A 26,965-nucleotide genomic window follows, 5' to 3' on the forward strand; every position below is an offset into this window, starting at 1 on the left:
CCCTGTTAGTGGTGGCTTTACCTGGGCAGAGGCTGCAATCTCAGTCGTTAAGTGTGAAGATACAGACATCCATGCATTAAAGCTAATTCAGTTGATTTCATCTCAGCACACAACCCGAGCACTTCCTAAGGGCAAGGTTGACCGACATTTTTATTAGTAATAATCTCTGCCTTCTTCTGATTATCTAGAGATTTAAGACCACATAATCTTCTACATCACAGAGTGGAGGGGGTGGGGAAGGAAACAGGCTAAGAGGCTCTAAATCCGTCCAAACACTTGCTGCTTCTCTATCAGCAAGATTCGAGCAGTCAACAGCCCTCTGCTGACCGTGTGCAGACGCCGCCGGCTGGGGAGGCGCAGCTCTGAGGGCCATGCCTGGGACCCTAGGCATGCGCGCCCACTGCAGGGCCCATGATCTGTCCTACTACTGTCAGTGAGCAGGCTGAGAACCCTCCTACAGCCAAGAGAGAAAAAGCAAGAGGTCCACCTCCTGCAGCCATGCTGAAACAGGGCGACAGGAGACGGTCTTGGAGCTACAAGCCCTGGCACACCGTGGAGGATGAGCACGAGCCCCACGCAGGGGACAGCCAACGCCGCATCAGCTTCTGCTCCGAGAGAGCCCGTTCGGGCTCCCAGGCCAGCATCCCACAGTGGCCGGAGGGCACCTATAACTACTACATCGACGACGAGGACAACGGGGTGGAGGAGGAGGAGCCGGGGCAGGACGAGCTCGCCGAGGAGGACCTGCAGCCAGAGGAGGCCACCACCCCTCCGCCGGCCGTCCGCAGCGCCAGCCCGACCCCGTCGTCCACGCTGAACGTGAACGTGGGCGGCCACAGCTACCGGCTGGACTACTGCGAGCTGGCCTGCCACCCCAAGACGCGCCTGGGCCGCCTGGCCACCTCCAGCAGCCGCAGCCGCCAGCTGGGCCTGTGCGACGACTACGAGGAGCAAAGGGACGAGTACTTCTTCGACCGCGACCCGGCCGTCTTCCAGCTGGTCTACAACTTCTACGCGTCGGGGGTGCTGCTGGTGCAGGACGAGCTGTGCCCGCGCAGCTTCCTGGAGGAGCTGGGCTACTGGGGCGTGCGGCTCAAGTACACGCCGCGCTGCTGCCGCATCGCCTTCGAGGAGCGGCGCGACGAGCTGAGCGAGCAGCTCAAGATCCAGCGCGAGCTGCGCGCCCAGGCGCAGGCCGAGGAGGCCGAGGAGCTCTTCCGCGACATGCGCTTCTACGGGCCGCAGCGCCGGCGCCTCTGGAACCTCATGGAGAAGCCCTTCTCGTCGGTGGCCGCCAAGGCCATCGGCGTGGCCTCCAGCCTCTTCGTGCTCATCTCCGTCGTGGCGCTGGCGCTCAACACCGTGGAGGAGATGCAGCAGCGGGCGGGGCCGGGCGCGGGCGGCGGCGGCCTGCGGCCCCTGCTGGAGGACGTGGAGATGCTGTGCATCGCCTTCTTCACGCTCGAGTACCTGCTGCGCCTCGTCTCCACGCCCGACCTGCGGCGCTTCGCGCGCAGCGCCCTCAACCTGGTGGACCTGGTGGCCATCCTGCCGCTCTACCTGCAGATGCTGCTCGAGTGCTTCACGGGCGAGGACCAGCAGCGCGGCAAGACGGTGGGCAGCGTGGGCAAGGTGGGCCAGGTGCTGCGCATCATGCGTCTCATGCGCATCTTCCGTATCCTCAAGCTGGCGCGCCACTCCACCGGGCTGCGCGCCTTCGGCTTCACGCTGCGCCAGTGCTACCAGCAGGTGGGCTGCCTGCTGCTCTTCATCTCCATGGGCATCTTCTCCTTCTCTGCCGCCGTCTACTCCGTGGAGCACGACGTGCCCGGCACCAACTTCACCAGCATCCCCCACTCCTGGTGGTGGGCTACGGTGAGTACCACGGCGCTGGCTTTCCCATCCAGCCCGGCAGAAGCGGCTCCTCCCTTCCCTTGGTTATCAGCCCCTAGGCTTTGTCCCCTAATCTCCCCCCCCCCCCCCACACACACACCAGCCATCGCTGCCTTTAGCTAACAAAATAGGATGTTAAAGGTTTGGGAAAACAGTCTGTTATTGTCCAGAAGTAACTGAATTGGACTTGGTCCTAGGAATCTCTAGATTTGGTTCTGAATCTCTAGATTTGGTTCTAAATCTCTTGACAAGCCGATTTTAAGGAGGATTCGATGTTCATGGATGTGGGAGTGGGACGCTTCAGCATCATTGTTGTTATATACCACTGATGGAACACCTAAGATGCTAAATGGTTTATAAAGCTTATCTCATTGAAGTATCATATTCAAACACCATTTTCTAAGAAAGAGAACAAGTAGGGAGTTGTTTCAGTTTTTGAAGGGAACTGGAGCTTTACGCAGGGAAGGAGGTGAGACTTGGCTGAATAATGTCGACCCTCACTGGAATCCCACGGCCTCTGGTTCCAGTTCAATCTGAGTGCAGAAAGAAGCATCTAAAGCTGAAACTTGCTCCAACTTCACTAAAGTTCTTTCAAGACCAGATATTATTGCCCTATTTTCCAGCTAGAGGAATTGAGGTACAGAGAGTTTGCACGGAGACACACAGCTAGACGTGACAGAGCCAGGGTTGAAACGCAAGCCTGTCCAGTTCCCAAATCTATGCCCTTTCCACACCCCAGCACTCTCTCTTCAAAGCTTTAGTTCTTTTGCATGCTTTGCCTAATTTGTACAGTAGATGTATTAGTTATTTTTGTCATTGTTTTCTTTGGTATTTGTCTTTTTATAATAATTTATGCCACTTACCCAAATACCTGGGTTTCTGGTATGCTAGACTAATCCCTGGAAATAAATGTTAATTGGGTCTTCTCAGATTAATGAATAAATTGGCATATATACATAGGAAATAATTAGGTATATTAGTTCCTTATTTTTCTTTTTTAAAGTAGATTATAGTGCCTTGAAAGACATTAAGCAAATATAACCAGTTTTCCCACGTTAGAAAGGAGATATTTTCAACATTAACTGTTGGGTATGTCAGAACCCACAGTCTGGTATAAAATTAGGAGACGAACCAATCAAGGGCTACTAACAGTGTAGGTAGCATGATGGAAGATTTAGAGCACCTGATTCTAGTCCCAGCTCTGCTGGTAATTAACCATGACCCTGAATAAATAACTGTGAAACTTCACCCTACTTCCTGTTCTTTGTTTTCTCATCTCTGGAAGAGTAGGTTGGACTTGCAGAGCTCTACAGTTCAATGAGTCTTCCTTCCCTGGAAAGCAGAGAGTTTGTACGTACACCAGGATTTGTGAGCTTTCCTCAGTGACAGGATGACGTTAGGCTCTTCGGAATGAGCTAGCCAAATGCCACTCCTCTGATCGCATTCCAAGTGATGAAAGGTCATCCCCATAGTAGATAAACTGTGTGTACAAATGGAGCTCATGGAGGATGATTTGTCCCCAGCAAATGACATTTACTTTGGAAGCGACTAAAGCATGAAAGCAAAAGAGCAAATCCACGTGCTGATGATAGAATACAAAGTTTTAGAGTCAAATTTCCATTCATCCAAGTATTATCTTAAAAGGCTAGTATATACAGGCACTGGACCAAGTGGACGCTTCAGTACTGCAGTATTAAACCATGGAACTTTTTAACTTTTTGTATATTAATACAGGATTTTGATAGGAATTATGCTACTAATATTAGACTTTTACTTTTAAAAAATTCCTGAAGTGCATATTCATTGAATACATTTAATTTTCTCATCTGTTTAATGTGCAATGAAGTTAAAAACTTTCAAATTATCCCCTTTTATGTTAACTGAGATTATTCAGTTAAATCATTGTGGAAAATGATTTCCATAAATTTTACAACAAAAATTAAATCACCAGTTTTTATCCATAACAAATTCTATCAATTATTGCTTTTACCAAGGTGAATTTTCTTTTGTAGCTATTGTCTCTATCAGGCACTATTTTCACAGGCCAAATTTTGCACATTTCAGCCTTCCTCTTTACCAATGGCCTTTGTCCATTTTATTCTCTGAGAATTATTTTTGCCAGTAAAAATCACTATGAATTAGATAAAAGACTGATAAATTGTATTTGTTTCTAAACTAATCTATATAAGTAATAGGAGCAATTCTCCTTGAATATTCTAGGACTGCTCTATTCCCCAGGACTGCTGTATTATTAATCCAGTTCTTCTCTATACTTCTCCTTACACTGCACATTGTGTACTAAGGGTCCAGATTCTCAGAACAGTGAAGAGAAAAGAACACTGTCAAAAAGATGTGGACAAACTGTCTTGTTTCCTGTGCATAGATGCAAAGTAAAAAGATACAAAATATTAGGATCAATTCTCATGTAACCCATGAAAATACATCTTATTCATTCATTAAACAAGAAGTTGTTGAGCACCTCCAACGTGCCAAGTAGTATTCTAAACACAGGAATACAAGTGATAGAAGGAAAAAAAAAAAGATGAAGTTCTTTCCCTTACAGAGCTTACATTCTAGTGAAGAAAGACAGATAATAAATAATTCTGTGATATTGCTGTGGCTTATGTAGGATAATAGGATAGAGGGTGATTTGGGTGGTGAAGTCTACCTTTGATGGGGTAGTCAGAGAAGTCCTCTTGGAGAACATGACACTGAGATAAAATGTAAATGATTAGAAGAAACTCATCTAACTACACGTGACTAAACAGACACAAGAATCAGAGAAGTGGAATCCTAAAAGAACCCTGACACAGTGGTCTCCAAGCATTTTATTGATCATACATCTCATAATTTTAAAAATTTTAAGCACATACCCACGATAAATGTGTAAATAAGTTAGAAGTTATTTATTGTTGCAAGAGTGATGCATCACAAACCACCCCAAAATTCAGTGGCTTAAAACATCAAGCATTTATTTAGCTCATGAGTTTAAAAGTCAGCAATTTAGTCTGGTTTCAAGTAGAAGATTCTTCTCATTCACTCGTTCACATGTCTGATGCTCAGCTGGCTAACAGCTGGGAGGAAGGGAGAGACTCATCCCAACAGGCCTGCACCCATGGCTGTAGCAAAGTGCAAGAGGGAGAGTGCACGCTCAGTCGTGCAAGCGTGGTATATGTTCTGTTCATGTCATATGCTCAACCCGTTGACCGAAACAAGTCACATGGCAAGTCAAGGGCAGGGCAGATTAGCCCACCCACTGTAGGAAAGCACTGCAAAGTTACACAGCAAAGAGCCTGGAAACAGAAAGATATAAAGAATTGGGTTCAATAATGCAATCATTCTACGGCAATAACATATTATACGCAACATAAAACATACCGTTACAAATCAAAAATTTAAAGATGAGATAAAGAAAAATATGATTGATATTTTTCTTTTGCCACTCTAGAGCTGTATTCCTTGAGGAATATTCACCCTTTAGAGATAGATTCTCTAATCCACTCTTCTATGTATTTTTAATACTTTCAGACAACCTCAAATCTGACTTGCTTTTAATAATCTTGTCTCTCTCTCTGCCGAAGATCCTGCAACCTTCCTCTGTAATTCAATTCAGGCTTCTAAGAGGAACACAGTAATTTTCATTACTGTGAATTCTCCTACAGCTGCAAAACAAATCCCTCATGGACACTTATGTCTGCAAATGCTCATGCATTAGGATATAAGATAGCCCCATCTTCCTCATCTGTCAAATGGAGGTTATTTGTGAACACTAATGTAATAGAAAACATATGTGAAATGCTAGCCTGTAGAAAGTCCACCATAGATAGAAGCTACCATATGTGACTAGTTGATAGTCTTTATCACGTGGAAGCAATAACCTTTGCTTCCAGATTCATTTTTAAAGAAAATAAAACAGAAGTGATTCCTTCTCAACTGGGGAACAGAGAGTGACTATGAAACAGACAGAAGGGCCAGCTGCTCTATCATAGGAGAGCTTCTGAGTCTCCAGACAAAGAGGCTCACGCCTGGAGCAGCTCCAGCTATTCAGGGGCTCTCCAGGTTGCTGGGAGTGGGAAATGCACAGCACAGCCCATCCAGGACAAGTAGCTCTATGATGAAGCTGTAAGCATCAGCCTCCTGTGCGGTATGTTTTTAAGTGGAAAGGGCAACTGGAGTTTCAACAGACCATTTCCATCTGAACTTTCCAGAGCAAGTTAAAGCTATAGAAACGAAACTATGGAAACTATGGCATGAACTCATTCCTTCAAAAACTAACAAAAACTCTTCTGAAAGAAAAACTATCTGTAGCTGAGGCACTAGATAAAAACCAAAGACTTTGCTCCCATCTTTGTTTTCCTAAAGCATGTTATCATTTCCTTGCAAATAGGTGGCACTTACAAGATCACCGAAATGTATTTTATTTTATTTATATTGTTTGATGATTGCTTTCAGGAGACCCATTTGGAAGGTGAGTTGGTCAGGTTACAGTCAGGAAAACAGAAACCAAGGTGGATATTTCAAATGGAGGGAATTTGATACAGAGACATAGGTGTTAGAAGACTGGTGTTAGAAGCAAAAGGGGGAAACTAAGATAATCCAGAAGATAGCAGGGAATAGCTATTGGTCCCAGAATTGGGAAGACAGATGGGAGAAGGCAGGCTACTGGAGCCTAGGAATACAGGGGAGGAGTCACTGAGTAGCCATTGCACGGACTCCCAAGATGGCACCATGAGGTTGGTGTCAGGAGTTCCGAAAAATGTCTGAGCCAGATTATCTGCTCTTACCGGATGGATGATGGCAGAACCCAGAAGCAGGAATAGAGTCTTTCATGTCCTCATCCCACCTTCCAGTGTCCCATCAGTGTCTCTCATTGGCAGAACACAACCAGAAGAGAGAGGGTAAGGGCATCTGGGTAATGTAGTCTGCAGACTCCCAGCCACAGAATTACAGAGTACAGAAGGGTGTTGGGCTTGGGACTGAGAGACAACAGGTAAACATCTGACGGAGAAAGTGTTAAAGTTCTAGCCCCTTCAGAAACAGCACCGGAGCTATAAATGGGGCAAAGGCTCTTAGGCACTGCTATGACTTTTGATCTCGTGGGTTCCTGATTTTGGAGTTGGTCCCCTTTTATATCTTTAAAGTACACTCCTCCTCTTGACCAATATGACTTGACTGGAACATGATAGAAGTAACAAGTAAACTGAGGATGTGGAAGCCACCATATTATGGACCTTTCTATAGATTAATAGATCTCAGACTTGTATTTGTGGTTTTGCTTTAGCCTGTGCACACCTCCCCCTTATTGTACCATGTACGTACATGTCAGGACTGTAATACACAGATGTGGGTTGTTCCCGTCAAGGTGGTCACCCATGACCTCATTCTAATAGTACTTCCACTAATTAAAACATTGAAGTCCACTGAGGAATTACCTTGAGAGCCTGTGACATGTCCATTTGCTTCTTTGTCATGGTGCTAAATCTTTACCTTCTTGAGGCTGGATTCAACATTTCGAAATAATCAAAAGACGTTTGCGTTTAAGATTGGCACCTAGAGTTAACCATCAAGGTGGTTATGGCCACTTGTAGCAAGGTCTTGCCTCTGAATCTCTGGTGCAGATTATAACACAGAAGGGGAATTCCAAAAATACTTGTTCCAACAGTAGCATGGACAAGTATAGCCTGTGAAGCTGAATCCCTTGGAGGACACCATGTACTGAGGTGTGTAATAATTTTAGCCAAAAAAGGTCAGTCTTTACTGCCTCCAATTCTTTGGGAAAACTAGAAGATGTATTAGTTACTTTGAAAAATCTATTTTATTCCTTGGGATTATAATTCCTAGATGCATTGACAACTGGGTGCCAAGACTTAACGTATGTCTAGTTCATTACAAAGGAGACAAACGTTCCTTGTTGAAGGAGAAATTCAAGTATAGTCACTCTGTTTCAAAGAAAAATTTGATGCTTGTCCTCATAAAATGTTTGGCAGGCCGAGATTTGCTGTTTAGTGGGAAGGTCACATTCTGGCTTTTGGGACCCAAAGCTAAGGAAAATATGTAACTTTTCAGCAGAATGGTAAGTTTCCAGTGAACAGAGTGGCTGAGCCAACCAGGGTTTAAGGATATTAAGATGGATTGCAGAAATTTTGGTCACATTTCCAAACCCAACTCCTGCCAATGTGAGAACTCACTCTGTGAAGTCACCTGGGTCAGTCTGGAGCCTTCAGTTTCTAATGCCCATCAAGGAAGAAATGATTTGACCTGTGGAACATGGAGAAAAGTTTCCTAAAGCTAAGAAATTCTGAGTTCCTACTGGAGCCAAGGAGCAACAAATAGATCACTTATAGAATCAAACTATCCAAAAAACGAACAGGACATAAATTAACTGTATATTTTGAATGGATTCTTGGGGTCCAGTCACACATAGCCTCCTTACAGAAGAGGTCTTTTCTCTAAAAATAGAGATCCAAGATCCAAAATTATTTGGACCATGTTACGCACATCAAATACTTACTCTTCTTTAAGCCAGTTCTCTTTGCTTTTTGACTTTTGACTCAAAGTTCAGGGGGGAAAAAAATGAAGTTGGGATTAGGGGTGAAGCAAAGCCAGTGTGGGGATTGATCAAAAATCTAAAATGAGCACTTTCTCTTAATTATCATTCTTCTGTGTCCTCTCCCTGTACCCCCTACCCACATCCTGAACCCTTGAGTGGCTGGTGTCCTCCAAGGCCTCTGCGTTGGACTTTGATGGATGTTTCGTGTTCTAAAACTACCCCTCCCTGCCACTCACTCCCATATCCAAACTTCCTTTAGGCCTTCTCCAGGAAAAACCGACCGAACTAAACGTTTATACAGGGGTGTGAGTGATGGCATTAGTGACATATGGAAGTTGTTCGGGTCACACACCTGGTCAGAGACCTGATTCAGGCTCTTTAACTTTTGGTGTGGCCAGTGACAAAAAACACAAGCTGTGCAGGCAGACTTTGAGATGAGCCCCGGATCTCACTTTCCCACTGTCTCTCCTCACCGTTTGGTCCAGAAGGTGGGAAAATGAGACTTTCTACTGGAGGCAGAGGGTACCCCACCAAATCCCCCTCACCCAGCATGCAGCGGGAGTCAGGGAGGAGCCTGTTTTCATAGCCTGAAGGCCTAATAAGCATAACATATGTAAAGTCCGTGGTGTAGAGTGTGCTTGGTAAGTGTTGGCCTGTGCCTGCCCTCAGCTGGCTTCAGCTTTAATGGAAGGGATCCCTGGGCTTGCCTGTGTGCTCACGCCCTGTGCCAGGTGCCCCTCCAATTCCTGTAACAATTCTGTGAGGTAGATGCTATTATTCTCCCTACAGGTCAAAAGTAGAAACTGAGACAGAGAGAATTTAGGTGACTCGCCCAGCTCCCACAGCTGGGAAGTAGATTCAGACCCATGGTCCCTTTTCCACTGTGGGAAAAGGCAGCACATGCTTGGCAGGTCTCTTACCAGAGATGGAGCCATGGGTGGTGGTGCGTCACCCACGCCAAAGAGGCGGAGCTTCCTTTCCCTTTTCATGTGCTGGATGGAGCTGTGGTGCTTATCAGCTCCCCCAGATTTTCCCAGCTGGCTCAGTTCTCCATTTCATTCTAGTCAGTCAACCACACTATTCTACGTTCAAACTAACCCTTACATCATCAAAACAAAAACGTTTACATTTCTAAGGTGAAGGTCACCTCAGAATGGGTCAACAGGGTAACTTTGTACAGTTTATTGCCATCTGCTGGGAAATTGTGGCAACAACTATGCAAATCTATGAAGCAAAGCGCCCCCTGGAGTTGTGCAATGCAAAGATTTTATAGCTGTAAGCAACAGTCCTGCTTAAAAGACTTCTAATAATTTAGCCAATAGTCTGGGGACCAAAGAGAATATATGAGTCATTAAAAACAGTCTCCAAGGGATATTCCCAGGGTTTCTCTGGCTGTACTAACTGATAACTAGTCCCATGGGTATCCGTGTTTTAAAACAGAAGCTTGTTAACCTAAACAAATCTCTAATTAGCGGGATTTAAAGCAGTGTGACAAGCGTGATGGGAAGGATTTCATGCAGCAGTGAATATATTTTTGGTCAATGATTTCTTTAAAAAGTCCCTTCACAAAATAATGAGAATGTGTTTCTCCAGACATTTGCAATTAAAGCACCTTCATATAAAATATCTCATTTGAACTACACAGCAACCCTGAAAAGGATTATAATTGTCTCCATTTTCAAGGCAAGAGAAGAACAGTGGAGGAGTTTGTTTAATGCCTTTCGTGTATCTGGTACTGTGTTAAGTACTTTATATTTATTTTACTTAGTCTTCACAGAATCCTGAGAGTTAGGTGGTATCCTCCAGTTTTAGATGAAGAAACCAAGGCTTAGAGAGTCTGACTGTTTTATCCAAGGTCACTCGGCTGGGAAGGGTCAGAGCCAGGACTGGAACCCACTTCTGACTGGTTCTAAGCCCGAGCCCTTTCCAGTACATACATCATCATGGACACAACTCTAGACCCCCAGTCTTAAAACTGCCCCCATCATTCACCGAGCACATTCTACACTAGGAACTTAACATATGGTGTCTTAAATGCTCTTTACAACACGCTTTAAAGTAAGTATTATAGCCCCCATATAAGAACACTTATGAGTTATAGTCAGGATTTAAATCAAAGTCTTTCAGCTCCGTAGCTTGCGTTCTTCCTGTGACACCAGTCCCATGGGCAGACTTCTGGTACCTCTGTGGGGAGCCCTTACACTAACCACGTGCACCTGCAGGGAGACAGACGACACTTCCCTGCCTGCTTCTCTCCCTTTCTTCTCCTTCCTCACGGTGCTAACAATGTCATCCTGCTTTTCTGGTCTGTACAGGTGAGCATCTCCACCGTGGGCTATGGAGACATGTACCCGGAGACCCACCTAGGCAGGCTTTTTGCCTTCCTTTGCATTGCTTTTGGGATCATTCTCAATGGGATGCCCATTTCCATCCTCTACAACAAGTTCTCTGATTACTACAGCAAGCTCAAGGCTTATGAGTATACCGCCATCCGCAGGGAGAGGGGGAAGGTGAACTTTATGCAGAGAGCCAGAAAGAAGATGGCTGAGTGTTTGGCTGGAAGCATCTCACAGTCCACCCCGGAGCAACAGAATTAATATCTCATAGGACATGCGGCTGATAGAACCCGTGAACTTCAAGGCTTCATTGCTCCCTCTTTTTTAATTATCATGATTGGCAGCAAAAGGACATGTGAAGTGGACGTGCACAAAAGGCACTCAGTTCACAAATTTCTACCTCTAGAAATGCTCATTTTGGCCTAAACTCATAACGCCTCGTATTGGTCTTTAACTGTGTTGCCTGTGAGAGTCTGACCTTCCCAAAGACATTGATACTGAAAACTGCTTGAGAGGAGCAACACCTTGGATTTCTCTTGTAGCTTCTCATGGCATCTAGCTCAGTAAATACTTTTGGACTTGAGTTGACTTGAGAAGAATTTTCTTACTTTAAAGAAAAATAAATCTTGATTTCCCAGAGAGAGAGTGTTATAGAGGAACTATACAAACAAGCTTTGTAGTGACACTAACCTCAGTCAGAATCCCAGATCTACTAGCTGTAGGGTTTGGGGCATGTTACTTTAAGCCTCTGAGCGTCAGTTTCTTCAATTGTAAAATGTAAGTAATAACACCTACCTTGTAATAGGAGTGGGAGGATTGGAGATAATATTTGTAAATGCTCAATAAGTGATAGCTGTTAAAATTAAGTGGGTATTGTCTAATAGATTCTCTAGACCAGTGGTTCTAAACTAAAGGCAATTTTGTTTCCCAGGGGAAATTTGGCAATGTCTAGAGATGTTTTTGGTTATCACTGCTGTGAGGGAGAATGAGGTGGGCTTCTGGCTTCTAATAGGTAGCAGCCCGGGACACTGCTAAACGTCCTGTAATGCACAGGAAAGCCCCCATGACAAAGAATTATCTGACCCAAAATGTCAATAGCAGTAAGGCTGAGAAACCCTGGTCTAGACTTAATATAGGAGCTGCCAGACATGACCTGTGAAACATGCCTAAGTGTACCAGTCCCTCCGCCCTTCAAGGAGCCCCCACACTGTCTTAACCACCTCATGCCTCCTTTCTTGAAAAATAAATAAATAAATAAAACCCTACCTTTTGGACAGTTGTTCTGGGCCAAGCAAAGGGACCCGAACAAGGGGCATTAAATCGATTTGGCCTCCACTATGGGCTGTCTGCGGGTCAGAAAACCAGCACCCGCAGGAAGTTGGTCTCTTTTCTCTCTGCAGCCTTTTCTCTTCATTCCTTTCTCCCTGCATAGGACTACTGAAAATAGAAGTCTTGAAAACTGAAGTCTTGTCTGAACCAAGCACACAGACATTGCCCCCGTAGCTGGAGCTTGCCACGCTGACCATCACATTTGTCTCAGGGCATGACTGGACCTACCCTTGTTTTGTAAAAAGAAGAGTAATCTTTTTGTGTGTCCTACAATGACAAGAACTGTGGGTTGTACATAAAGCATATAACTTCATTTAGTCGTTATTACATCCCTAAATAAGATTTTATATTCCTTTTTAATTTAGGGAGAAACAGAGGTTTGGAGAGGTTAAGTAGTTTGGCTAATTTCACCCATCCAGTAAATGGTGGGACCAGGCTTCAAGCTCAGGTCTGATCACCAGAGCTCTTGCTTGAAGGCTAAACTTGTGGTTCTCAAACTGCATCAGCGTCATCTGGAGGCTTGTTAAGGCACTGTGTGCTGGGCCCCACCGCCAGGGTTCTGAGCCAGGAGGTCCTGGGTGGAGCTGAAGGATTTGCATTTCTAACAAGTTCCAGGTGGTGCTGATGCTGCAGGCCCCAGGGAACACGTTTTGAGAGCCGAGGTTCTAAATCACTACCTCTGCCCCTCCCGCGAAGCACTGTGATTGGGAAACTAGGCTGCAGTTGATAAAAGTAGATCTCATGCTCCCTCCCCCTTACTCCCAAGCGTTCTTAACACCATCATAAATGACAGGACATCTGAAGGATGGACAGATCCCCACTGTTGTAAGGTTGCTAGACAAAATACAGGCTGCCAAGGTGTCTCAGTCTGTTCTGTGCTGCTATACAGACTACTACAGTATAATAATTACAGTAAAATAATATATATATTATAGTAATAATACAGTAGTAATAATAATAGACAGTAACTATAATTACTAGGTAATTTATAAAGAACAGAAACTTATTTCTCACAGTTCTGGAGGCTTGGAAACCCTAGGTCAAGGCACCTGTAGGAAGGGCTGCTCTCTGCTTCCAGGATGGTGCCTTACGATTGTGTCCTCCAGAGGGGAGGACACTGTGTCCTCACATGGCAGAAGGCTGCCTGAAGCCTCCTTTATAAGGGCCTTAATCCTATTCACCAGGGAGGAGTCCTCATGGCCTATCACCTCTTAAAGGCCCTACCTCTTAATATCACTTTGGTAACATCTGAATTTTGGTGGGGACACATTTAAATCATAGCACCAGGTAGATTTAAATTTCAGATAAATAAATAATTTTTTGTAGAAGCATGTCCCACATATTGGATGGTACGTACTTCTACTAAGAAATTGTTGTTGATCAGGAAAATCAAATTTAACTGAGTGTCCCATATTTTTATTTGCTAAATCTGGCAATCCTATACTATTTTCTTTGAGATACAAAGTTTCTTCATACAGATGGAAATTACTTGCAAGCCCTAAAACTCCACCTAAACAGCAGGACCCTCAGCCTAGGGAGACTTCTCTCCTCTCTTGCCAAATAAAAGAGGGAGGAATTTCAAATCAGCCTCCTTGCCAGATACAATCATGCAAACAGTTAACGTTGTGCAGGAGGTCCACAGCACAGCTTATATAAGCTGACACACGTAACTGCAGCAGTCACTTCTGCCCGTTCACCCCCAGGCTTCCTGCTCCTTCCATATGCTCTGGAGGAGAGGGCTTTGTTGATGAAGCGCATCTGCCAGGGCTGTTAAGAGGCAGGGGAATAGAAAGGGTTGATGTTTATCACCCCTCCCTTTGCTCAGGGTCCACAGAGACTGACCGAGCCCTGCCCAGCAGAAGAGACTCCCTGACAGAAAGGAGTGGGGACCAGTAGGGGGAAGGGTCTGGAGAGGTCTTGATGACAAAGATGGATTTTTCCAGGTCCCTGAGAGGGTACCTAGTAAATGGCAACAGGCCCTCGCCTCCCGATCTCACTGTCCACATCTGCTCACACAGCTGTGCACTGCCTCCCCAGCCAGCAAGACTGACAGATGGAAGGAAGTTAGAACAAAAAGAACATTTCCTGAGCTGCGCCAGGCACAGAATCAACATTATTTCATTCGATCCCTCAAGAGCCCTATGAAATAGGTTCCAAGGTGGTCACTCACAAAAGCTCAGCCTCATTAAACTTGACATGGTCTTTGGATCTAGGTTTCAAACCTGGCTCTACCATTTACTATGAAGTTGAGCCATATGAAGTAGCAATTTTCATTAAAAATGGATGAATACTGGCAATGTCACGTGGTATAACCTAATAGTTGTGTGATCACTTAATTTCTCTGAGCCTCAATTTCTGCATCGTTAAAATGGAGACGATAACAGTGTCTTCCTCATGGTTGTGGTGGTAATTAAATGATATAATATATATTTAAAACCCTTAGCACACTGTTTGGAACATGATAATCACTAAGTAAATATGAGTTACTAGTATCACCACCACTGTCATCATCACTACTTTGCTGGCTGCGCAGGAAAACTGTACAAGCCCAGAAAGAGTCACTTGTCATTGAAGAGAGGATTCTGTGGGTGAAGACAACTTTTGAATCCTATCGCCAGCCCCCTAGCCCATCCAGGGCTATGCACAAGGATCTAGACCTGTCTGTCTGATAGAACTTTCTGCAATGATGCAAATGTTACACAGTGTCTAATATAGTAGCCACCATCCATATATGACTACTGAGTACTTGAAATGGGGCTAGTGAGTCTTGGGAACTAAGTTTTTTATTTTATTTAATTTTTTTTTTTTTTTTTTCCGTGACTGGCGCTCAGCCAGGGAGTGCACCGGTCATGCTTATATAGGATCCGAACCCGCGGCGGTGGGAGCGTTGCCGCGCTGCTAGCGCAGCACGCTACCGAGTGCGCCATGGGCTCAGCCCTATTTTATTTAATTTTAATGAATTTCATTTTAAATTTAAATGGCCACATGTGCATAGAGGCCCATACTGGACAATGCAGATGCAGGCCTTTCTTCTTCTGACCTCATGGTGGCATCTGCTCTGAGGTCAGGAGTGTTTGGTTTTTTGGAAGTAGAGCCAAGAAAAGAAGAAGAAAGCATGACAGTTCCCCTGTTCTGGCCCAAAAGCTGGGCCAACACATACAGTATTGGAAATAGGCGTTGTCAATCTGATCAGTGGACTGGAACGGCCTCATTTGTTAAAGAGAAAAGAAGATAAAATCTTCTGAAGCAGGAGCAATTAAACTAAAGGGTCTGAAAGGACCATCTCCATCATTTAAGTGGGTTCCAATCTTCACCCCAAGGACTTTTGGGCTCCCTCACTGTGCCAGCCCAGGGGCATGCACGTTGTCTTAAACCTCTAACCCAAGCTGGGTCAGAAATGCTTCCCTTGTTTTTTACCTTAGCTTCAAGAAAATAAGTGGACACATTCACAAGAAACTTTGCTTAAAATTAAGGGAAAATACTAGAAAAAAGAAAGAAAAAAAAGGGGGAAAAACATCACGTTTCCAGGAAAGCAGGTTTAACTTTTGTTGAGCTCCAAATTCTCTTTTCCTGGGCTGATGCTCTGCTCCCTAAATCAAGATGAATGTGGTGCCTGCACCCCCGAGTTCCCTTCCCTCCCTGTTCTCTGCTGTGACATCTCTAAAACCCTTGTGAATTTTATATTCTACTTCTACGTCTATTCTTGTGAGCCGGGCCTTCTTTATCTGTCCTTTCACAGCCATTATTTTCCCTTCTCTGCCTTGCTGCCTGGCCCAAGGGGTCTGTCTCCCATGTCTTTACTACCCAGGCTCGCACCCTCCAGCAGTATATCAGCAGATGAGAGAAGAGAATATTCTGGGTGTTTAGTCCCCACCCTCTCCCTGGGCAATAGCCTGGGCAGTGGCTGAGTTCCTACAGTCCAGGCTCAGTCATGAGCCCTCTTGTTCGACCACAGCCTTCACGCATTCCAGAAACACCTTTCCCTCCTGTTGTCCCTTCAGGCCTAGGTGTGGTAATGGCCTCCCGCTGCTGCTAGTCCCTGAGTATCTCACCCCCCTCTGATGGTTCCCTTCATCCTGACCACACCTCTGTAAATGCAATCTTTATTAAAGTCTCTTCAGTTAAACTCCTTGAGTGTCCTGCTGGGACCATGATGAATACACCTCTTGTATTTGAAGAAAAATATATTATTTGTATTTGCCAAATGGTCACCAAAAATATGAGGCATGTTTATCAGGCATCATGCCTCCCCAACATATCACCCCAGACTGAGAAACACAGTCCTAGAATTTGTAGACACAGAAGCATCTCCAGCTCGCTCACAGATGATTGGCAGGGCAGTGATGAATGACACCCCTAAGTGCCAATGAATGATACATTCTTCCTGCCAAAGGCTTCCAGCTCTGCCCTCCTCAAGAGCCATTTTCAATGACTCAGTCTGTTGAGTTCTTTTGCCCAACTCCATTCCACACATAAGAATTTTCATGAATATATGATGGAATAGGGTGCATAAAATCAGCTGGAATATATGCACCTAGGAACAGAAGTTTTGGTGCCCTCTGAGAACATCAAGAAATCATCTTGGCCAGGCTCCTACCTTCACTCAGGTAAAGTTTATTTACCTTGTTTTGCAGGTGATATAACTAAAATCCAGAAGAGTCAAGAAAAATGCCCAGAGATGGACCCATTACCCATGCTACCACCCTGCTTCCTATGTCCTAGCAGACATTATTAATCAACCACAATGCTCTTTCCCATTGGAAAGCCTTCTCATCGCAGTTCTCTAGCAACCAGCACAAATCTGTCAGAGTTGACATTCAAGATCTGTTTGCCATCCCGGCATGTGTTCAGACTTTAAAACTTAGGAAGAGCTACAAATCAGTCTCTGCAGTCTCTGAGTACACTGTTCTTTTTGAAGGATATCCCTGTAAATTGAGAAACCCTGTGTGGACTATGCTCATGCTATCAATATCAAGGAGCATTGGTTAGTGAACTTCTCTGAGCCTCAGTTTCTACATTATAACACGGAGATTATTAAGACCTCCTTGTTGGGAGAATTAACTGTTATATGAATGCAAAGTACCTGGCACAATGTCTATCCAATAGTAGGTGCCCAGTTCATGGCTCTTATTAGTCATTCTTATAAACGATGTCAATGAGTCAATGACCTCCACCACCCAGAGTGTGTCCTGTGTGGTTGTCAGGGTCTACAGTCATTAGGCTATTCACAAATATTGTAGTTCTCCCAGAATATGTTCATGGTAGATTGCATTTCCCCAACATGTTCAAGTTATGTGTGGCCAAGTGGCTTGCTTTGGCCAAGCAAATGTGAGCAAAAGAGACACGTATTACTTCTGAGTGGAAGCCTTTGATTGCTGCTTCTCCTTTTCTGTCTTTGTAATTGTGGAAACATATATCAAGACAGAGCATCCATTAGCCAAAGGCTCTGGGTGACAAATAAGAGCCGAACCCCAGGCTGACTCCATTGGAAATGTTGCGTAAGTGAGAAATACACCTCTGTTAGGTAAAGCCACTGAGATTTTGTTGTTTCTTTCTGCAGCCATAGCCTAGTCCATCTTGATGAATACTTCTTTCTGAAACTTCTCTGTTTCATAACAGAGAGGTGACCTGAAACATTCATATGTATGTCTTGAATGCTCATGCACCCCAACGTAATTTTCTCACTCCCCTACATTGTGCTGTATAATAATTCTGTTTAAAATGTATTCAGTGCCCATTATATGCCAAGCATTTTTCTGGGCACTTTATGCGAGCTAACGTGTACACTTAGCACCATGTTTGGCATATAGTAAATGTCCAAATTTATCTATTTATTAATTATCTAATGTCTAATCATAATCACTGTCATCAGTATCGTTATTATGCATTGTCTCTAGTCCTTTTGACAGCCCAATGAGTTAGGGACTGTTATTATCTCCACTTGACGGAGGAGGAAACTATGCCACCGAGTGGTTAAGTAACATGATCAAGGTATCAGAGGCAGGCAAATGCAGCAAGGATTTGAACCCAAGTATGCCTGTAACCAAAGTCCTTGTCCTTACCAAGCTACTATGCACACTGACAATGAAGACTGACTGCCAAATTCTGTACAATACACTTTCTGAGACAACTCTGCTTCCTGCTGTTGGGGCATTGCCCCAACCTCTGAACTGTCCCCCAGCTTCTACCACTTGCATCTGTTGTAGACTAATTCATTGAGAACAGAGACAAACTGCACTCCCCCAGGCCAGCTCATCCATGGAAATTAAAACTTAGCATTGAGAAAGAGAATTATGTTTTTGTTTTTGCTTTGTTTTGTTTTGTCTTAAGATTAGGGCTCACATACATCTTTTGTGTCTTATTCTTACCAGCTTCAAGATTCACTGCCAAGAGGAGTTTCTCCCTCCTGCCTTCATTTTCTTCAAAATCTTTAGGCTTATCTGTTATTTATTTTTATTTTGTAAGTAGTGTGGGACAAGGGGCCAGTGACAAGTTTGCTCTGCTCTGCTCATCCCCCTAGAACTGCAGAGTCCAAACAGGGAGGGAGAGAGAGAACCCAAACACAGACAGACCCACCAGCCAACCTCCACTCACCACGGCTTCCTCCAGGCCATTTATTCCATTAAAGCACAGGATGCTCAAAGGGACCTCAGGAAAGAAGACAATTCATTTTTCCTACACCTTGGAAATTAAAATTCTTTCCAAAAAATAATTTGCTTTGTTCTTTGAGGAAGCTGAGGACAAGAGAAAAGGGGTCAAAGGAAAAAGAGGTAAGAAAATGAAAGAAAGAAAAGAGAGAGGGAAAATAGAAAGATACGTAGAGGAAGGAAAGAGAGGGAGATTAAGATGCAGAAGGAGAGGGGCCGAGCCCGTGGCGCACTCGGTAGAGTGCTGCGCTGGGAGCGCGGCGACGCTCCCGCCGCGGGTTCGAATCCTATATAGGAATGACCGGTGCACTCACTGGCTGAGTGCCGGTCACGAAAAAACGACAAAGTAATAATAATAATAATAATAATAAATAAATAAAAATCAAAAAAAAAAAAAAAAAAAAAAAAGATGCAGAAGGAGAAGAGGAAAAGCAAGAACAGAGTGGCGCTGAGATGGACTCTGGGCCTTCAGGACATCTGCAATCCCTCTGAATTTTCATCTTTTTTCAAAATTGTAATTGGTAGTGTCTTGCCAATTACCCACGTCTGGGGTGTCCTATGGAGTCCCTTCCTTGGCCTCCCACTAGAAAAGCCCCTAACTCAGTGTCTCCTACAAATCTAGTTTATGTCTGTGGTTTATCTTGAAATGACATGCAGTGCTGGGAAAGAGAGATTCTAATCCTACATTCAAAATGCAGTACTAGCACATTTTTTTTTCATTCAGCAAATACTTATTGATAACCATATTGTAAGACTGGCCCGCAAGCACGAATCTTACTTGTTGGGAAGGCTCATCTCGCAAAGACCAGGAGACAGAGATCACTGCAATCAAGAAAGAGGTTTTTTTATTCCAGCATGCTGGGGTCGCTCCGTCTTCAGGACAGAAGTGGCCCCAAGCTCTTAACACGAGCACTTTTTATACAGTTTGGTAGGCAGATTTTGGCAACAGGATGAGTTGTATACAGCTTATTGGTCACTTGAGGTGACTTTTAAATTCATTGGTGGCTTTCAGTGGGGTGGTATACAGACAAGGCACTGGGGAATTGCCCAACAGCCCACCCCTTGTGTGGTTAGGCCCTTCCCAGAATGGGGTGAACTTTGGGCGGTTTGGGAAGTCCTTTATCTGCCCTTACCAGAAAGTCCCACCCGCAGGGGCTTGTAAAACCTTGTGCAAGCTAATTACAGAAGCAGAAAAGCTAGTCAGTTAATATTTAAGGGTGGGGGAAGGAGTTCAGGTCCACAATATATGTGCCAAGCATTGTTCTAGGTATGGGGTTACAGTGAACAGAATTCCCTGCCTCCATGAAGCTTCTGTTCTAGAGGAATAAATAAAAGGAAAAATCTCTAATATTTTAGTGCTAGGGACAATGGGAGAAAACAAACAAATCGTAGGAGGAGGGTAAGGAGCAACAATATTGCTCCTTAAATGACCAGGGTGGGCCTCGCTGTGAAGGATGACACTGGAGCAGAGCCTTGCAGGGGGTGAGGAGTGAACCCTGCGGGTATCTGGGGGAAGAGCATGCACCAAGTGCAAGGCCCCGGGGAGAGAACAAGCCCCACGTGTCCAGCAACAATAATGAGGCCAATGAGGGGATGAGGAACAGGAAAGAGGTGGATCAATAGATTGTAGGTCCTGGAGTGATCCAAGAATTGCTGAAGTTCAGACACTAAAGGAAGAGAACTGGAAAGAAAGAAAGTGACGATCAAAACATGGGACATTTGGAACAGACGTTACGGAACGGTTGCAGTTCTCTTACTGACACTATCCAGAGTAAGACTGTGAGAGTGAGTGTCGAAAGTAGGATAGAAGATGAAACCTTTGAAGGTAAGAAGGTAAAGGGTATTGGACGTGTCCTCTATGTAGATACTAAAATCCCCAGGAATTAGAGAGCAATGGTGTTGGCAAGGGTGGCAGTGAGGCAGGTCCTTCTCTTCAAGGAATTAGGGGGAAGACCTGGAGATCAGCAGGTGAGTGTGACGAGGGGGAGGGGGCTGGAGACTTGTGATTCACATTTGGTTTGCAGCAGTTAGAGAGGAGGGAGGCAGAATAGTCTGGAAGCAGCAGTAAGGAGCTGGGAAGATACCTACCTTCCTCCAGGCGCAGTAGGAAAGGGCTGTTGAATATAAAACAACCTCTGCTTGAGAGGACTACAAAGGAACAGGGTTCTCAGGGGAGAACCAGGTATCAGTTAGGTTCATCCTCATTTCACTGGGGAACACAGCTGGTATGTAGTGAACGGGCAGACCAAGGATGCTAAATGTTCTCTAAAGCATAGAATAGTCCCACGAAATGAAGACTCGTCCCATCCGGTAGTGTCCCTGTTGCAAAACACTGATACAGTTAGGAAGTGAGAACAGTCACCATTCAAAGAAAAGGTTAAGAGTACAGGGGCACTTGTTGATGATTGATACTGGGTTCCGAGGACCACAGTGCAAAGGCTGTAGAATTTGGGAAGGATAGGAGTTGGGATCAGAAAAGGGACTATCAGAATGAAGTCTGGGGACTGAGTGATGACTCAGGAGTTCTAGGCTTCTTATAGTGACAGTCCTAAACACGGATGAAAGGGCAGTGATATGGTCCTGTTGGTCTCAGGGCAGGTTAGGTGGCAAAGCTGTGAGTGTGGGGGGTGGGAGGGACATGCAGTCCTGGGTTCACTTTGTTACACCTACTGATGGAGGCACAGGTCAGAGCAAGGGTCAATCTAACCTGGAACACCGTAGCTTGGAGTTCCTCTTGGCCCTGGAGGCTGGAGGAAGGAAGTCCTTACAAGGACATTCCGAAGTCTTCATCATTCCTACCACATCTAAGCTCTGTGTCCTCGGGCAAGTTACTTAACCTTGCTGAGCCAGTTTCACAATCCTTAAAGTGGTCCAATAAGATCTATCTCATAGGATTGTTGTGAGGCTTAAAATTAAACAACATCCACGAAGCATCTAGAAGATACCGTCCAACATGGGGCAGGTGCTCACCACTGTGAGGCCCACAGCCTGTGGCTCAGGAGACACATACCTGAGTCCAAATTCTGACTCTGCCTCTTACTGCCTGTGTGACCTGGGACTAGTTAGTTAACTTCTCTGAGCCTCAGTTTCCTTGTATATAAGATTGGAAGAAGAATACCAGGTGCCTCGTGCTCCTGTAAGGAATAAACGAAAGGATGACATAGTGAGCTATTATGTTTCGCCTTCTTCTTGCTAGAAAAGACTCCAAAGCATAACAAAGTAGTTTTCTCCTTTCTAACCATAGTGATTTTTAAAGTGAATCAGTAGGCTTTTGTATTTTGGGCTCCCTTGTCCCAGAAGAAATTAGGAGCTTGTCTGAGAAGTTTTCAGGGCTGCCACTCAGCCTGGAGTGCAGTAAAGGTAAGGCGAGATTGTGCTAAACTGAAGGTACCAGAGACTAGAGTTTGGAGTTGACACTAGGCTATCGGTAGCACAAACCCAGGAGAAGAGAGGTGAATTCTCTAAGATGGGAGGAGAAAGGAGGCCTGAGTTCTGCAAGGAAGTGGCAGAGAGCTACCTGGCATCCTAAGGCAGACTCGGGAATGTGCAGTACTGCTCCTGGGATAGAGCATTCAATGTCTTCACTTCTCCCCTAGCCCTTGCACATAAGGGGCTGTTTCTGCAGCCTGGAAGTCAAGGGCACCATGTGAAGCAAACATGTTGCATTTTTTTTTTTTCATCTTGTTCTTGGCTCAGAGTGTAGCAGGCCACACGCAAGATGTGGTCAGACAGCTATTGGCTCAAGGTTGCCTTCGCCACAGGTGTCCCTGGAGGTCACCTCACCCTTTCAGCATGGGATGGTGGCAGTTGCTTGTGGTGCAGCTGCCTTGCCAAACATGGTGGGTAGCTGGGACGAAGCCACCCTGCATCTGGTGCTTTCTGCTTCCATTGACTCTCAACCCAGCCTTCAAATTTCGAGCTCTCGCTTTCCACTCACTGCTTGTGACTTAGGGCCAGTTGTTCAGGTAAAACTTGCTGAGAGTTTTTTCTTCTGTTAAAAACATTGGGTTAACCCCCCAACCATCTGCCTTTGGTTCTGTGTTTATCAGATGGGCAGAGTCCCATCCGCTTTAGAAAAATGCTTGCAGCTGGAAGGGCCCTTTGAAAACATCTGGCCCAACTCTTTCTCCTCTGCACCCTATTTTTCAGAGGAAAAATTTGAGGCCAAGAATTAGTGCAATGAATACTGTTTCCAAATCCACAAAAGCCTGTCTAATTTTTATTTTGTTTTGTTTTAGTTACTGGTGTGGGTTAGGAGGATTGTGGAGGAGAGGCAAGGAATCTAAATCCAAGCCAAAAAAAAAAAAGGAGGGGGGGCCTTAGAAAAAATATAACGTGTGAGAAGTTCTTCAAAATACGTGTATAGACAAATTGTGGATGGTAGTCAGCCTGCAAGATACCCCCTGTGCCCCCACACCTTGGAATTCACACCCTTGTGTAGTCCCCTCCCACACTGTACCCGGGCTGGTCTGTGTGACCAGTAGAAGATGGCAGAAATGATGGTATGTCACATCTGAGATTAGGTACTAAAAGACTGCAGATGTTGTCTTGGGCTCTCTCTCAAATCGCTTGCTCTAGAAGCCAGCTGCCATGCTGTGAGAACACTCGGCAAGGCTATGGAGAGGCCCACGTGGCAAGGTATCTGGTCAAAAGCCTGTGAGCAGCTGAGTGCTACTAAACACCCCCCAGCCCTCTGTGACTGAGCTTGGAAGCAGATCCTCCAGCCCCAGGTGACCACAGGCCTGGCTAACTGCTTGACAGCAACTTCATGAGATTCTCTAAGCCAGAACTACCAGTTAAATCTTGTCTGGATTCCTGCCCCACAGAAACGATGAGATAATACATGTGTCTTCTTTTAAGCTGCTGTCTTATGGGTAATTTGTTATGCAGCTTAGATTACTAATATGCAAACACAGACCATCATCATTTTTCATACTTTGGGCCCAGCCCTGGGCTCCCCAAAAAGGAATAGGTAGCAAAGATGCAAGGCAGAGCCTCTAGCATTGGTGATAACTGCATTGGTTGAGGCTTCCCTTGGGTTGGTCCCTTGGGAGCCAGAGGGTGGTACACACTGAACATGAGGACATAGAACACTCCGTAGAGGGGCCGGCCCGTGGCTCACTCGGTAGAGTGCGGTGTTGATAACACCAAGGCCCCGGGTTCGGATTCCATATACGGATGGCCGGTTCGCTCACTGGCTGAGCGTGGTGCTGACAACACCAAGTCAAGGGTTAAGATCCCCTTACCGGTCATCTTTTAAAAAAAAAAAAAAATAGAGTTTATCAAAGTAAAGCCATGGTTTCTTTCCAGAAGTGCTGTCACAAGGCTTTTGTACTCATATACGCCTGCATAAAAGAGCATGAGAAAGAGACGTATATATGAATTTCAGCATGGGGTGGGGTTCGAAGACATGGCTGCCTTCCGTGGGCCTTAGAAGGAGGCAAGTTCTAAAAGGTCCCCAACAATAGATGGGAATAAACCTCCTCCTTTAGAGAAGGGCATTTAGCTGCTCCCATGGAGAAAGAAGTCTGGCTGCTGCTGTGAAACTGGCAGGTAGTACCTCCACCACAGACAGTGTGACATCAAGCAAGTCACTTGCCCATCCACAAAATAGAAATAAAATCTATTCTCTTCACTCAAAGGGATGCAGCAAAGGTCAGATGAGAAAATAACTTTGCAGAGTATAAACACTGTGCAAATTTTAATTATGATAATGAAAATAAAGCGAGATCTTTATAAAGTCCCTAGAACAGGGCCTGGCTGGCAGTGTAAGGTTAACAAATGGTAGAGTTTATTTCAATTGATAGGCTCACCTCTGGTAAAAGGAAAAAGAAGCAGATGAAGTGACAGCAGCAGGGGCTTTCTGACTTTTGGCCTGTGCCCAGATGTCACTTTCCTCCTAGGCAGCCCCCTGATGCCCTGAAGACCCCCACCCCACCCTGACCCTGTAGGACTGGCCCAGTGGGAACAGAGTCCTCCCTGCAGCTCTGCTGAGTACAGGCAGGATTTGGATCACAAAGCAGGGGGCAGGAGGCAACAGATCAGGAAGATTTGACAGCTTCCTCTTTCTAGGATCTGAGGAGGCTGAGACAGCCTAAAGGCATAGGATGGAGTGATAAGAAACAGGAAGACTGAAAGGGCAAGAAGAGAAACACAAAGATCCCTTTTATCCCTCTGTCTAGGACCTGGACACTGATATCAATCTCCAACTCTAGGATTAACGTGGCAAGGCAATATGCACCTGCAAACAGGTGTGTTTCTTTGTTTAAGGTAAGAACTAGAGTTTGAGGTCTATAATGGGTTGAAATGTGTCCCCTCAGAAGATGTTGAAGTCTTTACCCCAGCATCTGTGATGGTGACCTTATTTGGAAAGAGGGTCTTGGCAGGTGATCAAATTAAGATGAGGTCATTAGGGTGAGCCCTAATTTAATATGGCTGTGTCCATATAAAAATGGGAAATTTGAACACAGAGACAGATACACACAACGAAAATGCCATGTGAATGTGACCACAGAGATCGCGGTGTTGCATCTGCTGACCAAGGAACAGCAATGATGCCAACCAACTTCCCGAACCTAGGGGAGAGTCTGGGACACACTCTCTCTCACTGCCCTCAGAAGAAACCACCCCTGTGACACAATGATCTTGAACTTTCAGCCTCCAGAAGTGGGAGACAAATTTCTATTGTTTAAGCCAACCAATTTGTAGTACTTTGTGATGGCAGCCCTAGCAAACTAATACAGGATCATTGGATGTTATCAGCACAAAACTGTACAGGTCAAGCAGGACTGATCTGAACCTCTGTACTGCCAATTGCTAGCAGCATGACTTTGGGCCACTCACTTAACTTACTGGGCCTCAGGTTCTTTAACTGCTAAATGGTAAATTCCTACACACCATACGGATAGCTGTTAAGAATCAAAGTGATGAAAGATGCAAAGCAGATCTCAGTTCTGTTCTTTGGCAGAATAGATGGTCCCCAGCATCACCCTCTCCCACAAATCAACCAATTTACAACTATAAAAATGTAACATCAGCCAAGCTGGGGCCACTGGAGCTCAGAGGAAGAGGAGGAGAGATCTACAGAGTTCATGAAGGCAGAAGAAACCATGATAAGATAGAAAAAACTGTTCCAAGCATTTCATGCCACAGCCACTTTAAGGCTGGAGCTGCTGAGCACATGGAACAGGAGCTGGCAGAGGCCACAGCTGTGCCCTTCAGATGGAGTTACTTGGTGGTGGCAGGGAGAAGAGGTTCTTGGTGGCTCCCAGGACACCAAGACCACTAATAGGGTTCCCATGGACCCACGCAGGAGCAAGGAGCCAGAACAGCTGAAAAAGGGGAGCCATTCAGAGGCTGATGAGTCATCACGAGAGACTGGCACAGGGCCCGTCCCATGGGAAGTGTTTGGAGCACTGGCGGTAGGGGAGACAGACCCACCAGGAGAACACTGAGACACAGCAAGGACAGTCGATCCACCCCCAATCAGTGCAGGATCACTCAGAGGAGACAGGTCAGGAATGCAGAATTGTGTGGGGTGCAGTTTGATGAGAAAACTCAGGCCCAGATCAGAGTTTCTACACAACCCAGGTGCACTGGGTCTCTGGAGAGCCAGAAGTACCTATAAGATCAACCATTGCACCCTGAGCTGCACAAAAAGCCTTACCTAGGGAAACAGCAGCAAAGCAGCAATTTAGCTCAACCACACAGCTCAAGTACTGGTTCGCACAAAAAGTTTCTCTGTTTTAGAAGTAAGCAAAGGACAAAAAATTAGTTCTGGCCCAGGCACACCACCAGTGCCTTGGAGCCCACCAGGGGACATGAGGCATGAAGCCGGAGAACACACCCCCCTTCCACAACCAGGCACATTGCGCCAGCACCTTGGGTCCTTCCTGGGGACCTGAGGCATGGATCTGAGGACTGGACCCCCCGCCCCCCACAACCAGGCACACCACGCCAGTGCATCAGGGCCCACCTGGGGACCCAAGGTATGGAGAAGGGGACCAGACCCCTGTCCCACAACCAGGCACATTGCACCAGTGCCTCAGGGCCCACCCGGGGACCCAAGGCTTGGAGCCAGGGACCAGACACTCCCGCCAACCAAGGAGCATGCTAAAAACATCACCTCCATGTGGGTGGCCCACCACACCACCACAATAACCATGGCTGCCATGAAAGCAGCTAGATGCCACAACCTCCACACAGATGGT

General features: G+C 45.5%; 1 protein-coding gene across 1 annotated transcript; it reads left to right on the forward strand.

Annotated features, from left to right (window-relative positions):
• Positions 1–498: 498 nt before the first annotated feature.
• Positions 499–11,040, forward strand: KCNV2 (potassium voltage-gated channel modifier subfamily V member 2). Its single transcript, XM_063080281.1, has 2 exons — positions 499–1,875; positions 10,759–11,040. The coding sequence occupies exons 1-2, from the start codon at positions 499–501 to the stop codon at positions 11,038–11,040; spliced, it is 1,659 nt and encodes a 552-aa protein (XP_062936351.1).
• The last annotated feature ends 15,925 nt before the right edge of the window (positions 11,041–26,965 follow it).

The sequence above is a fragment of the Cynocephalus volans genome, chromosome 16 (assembly GCF_027409185.1).
Source record: "Cynocephalus volans isolate mCynVol1 chromosome 16, mCynVol1.pri, whole genome shotgun sequence".
NCBI classification, from domain to species: domain Eukaryota; kingdom Metazoa; phylum Chordata; class Mammalia; order Dermoptera; family Cynocephalidae; genus Cynocephalus; species Cynocephalus volans.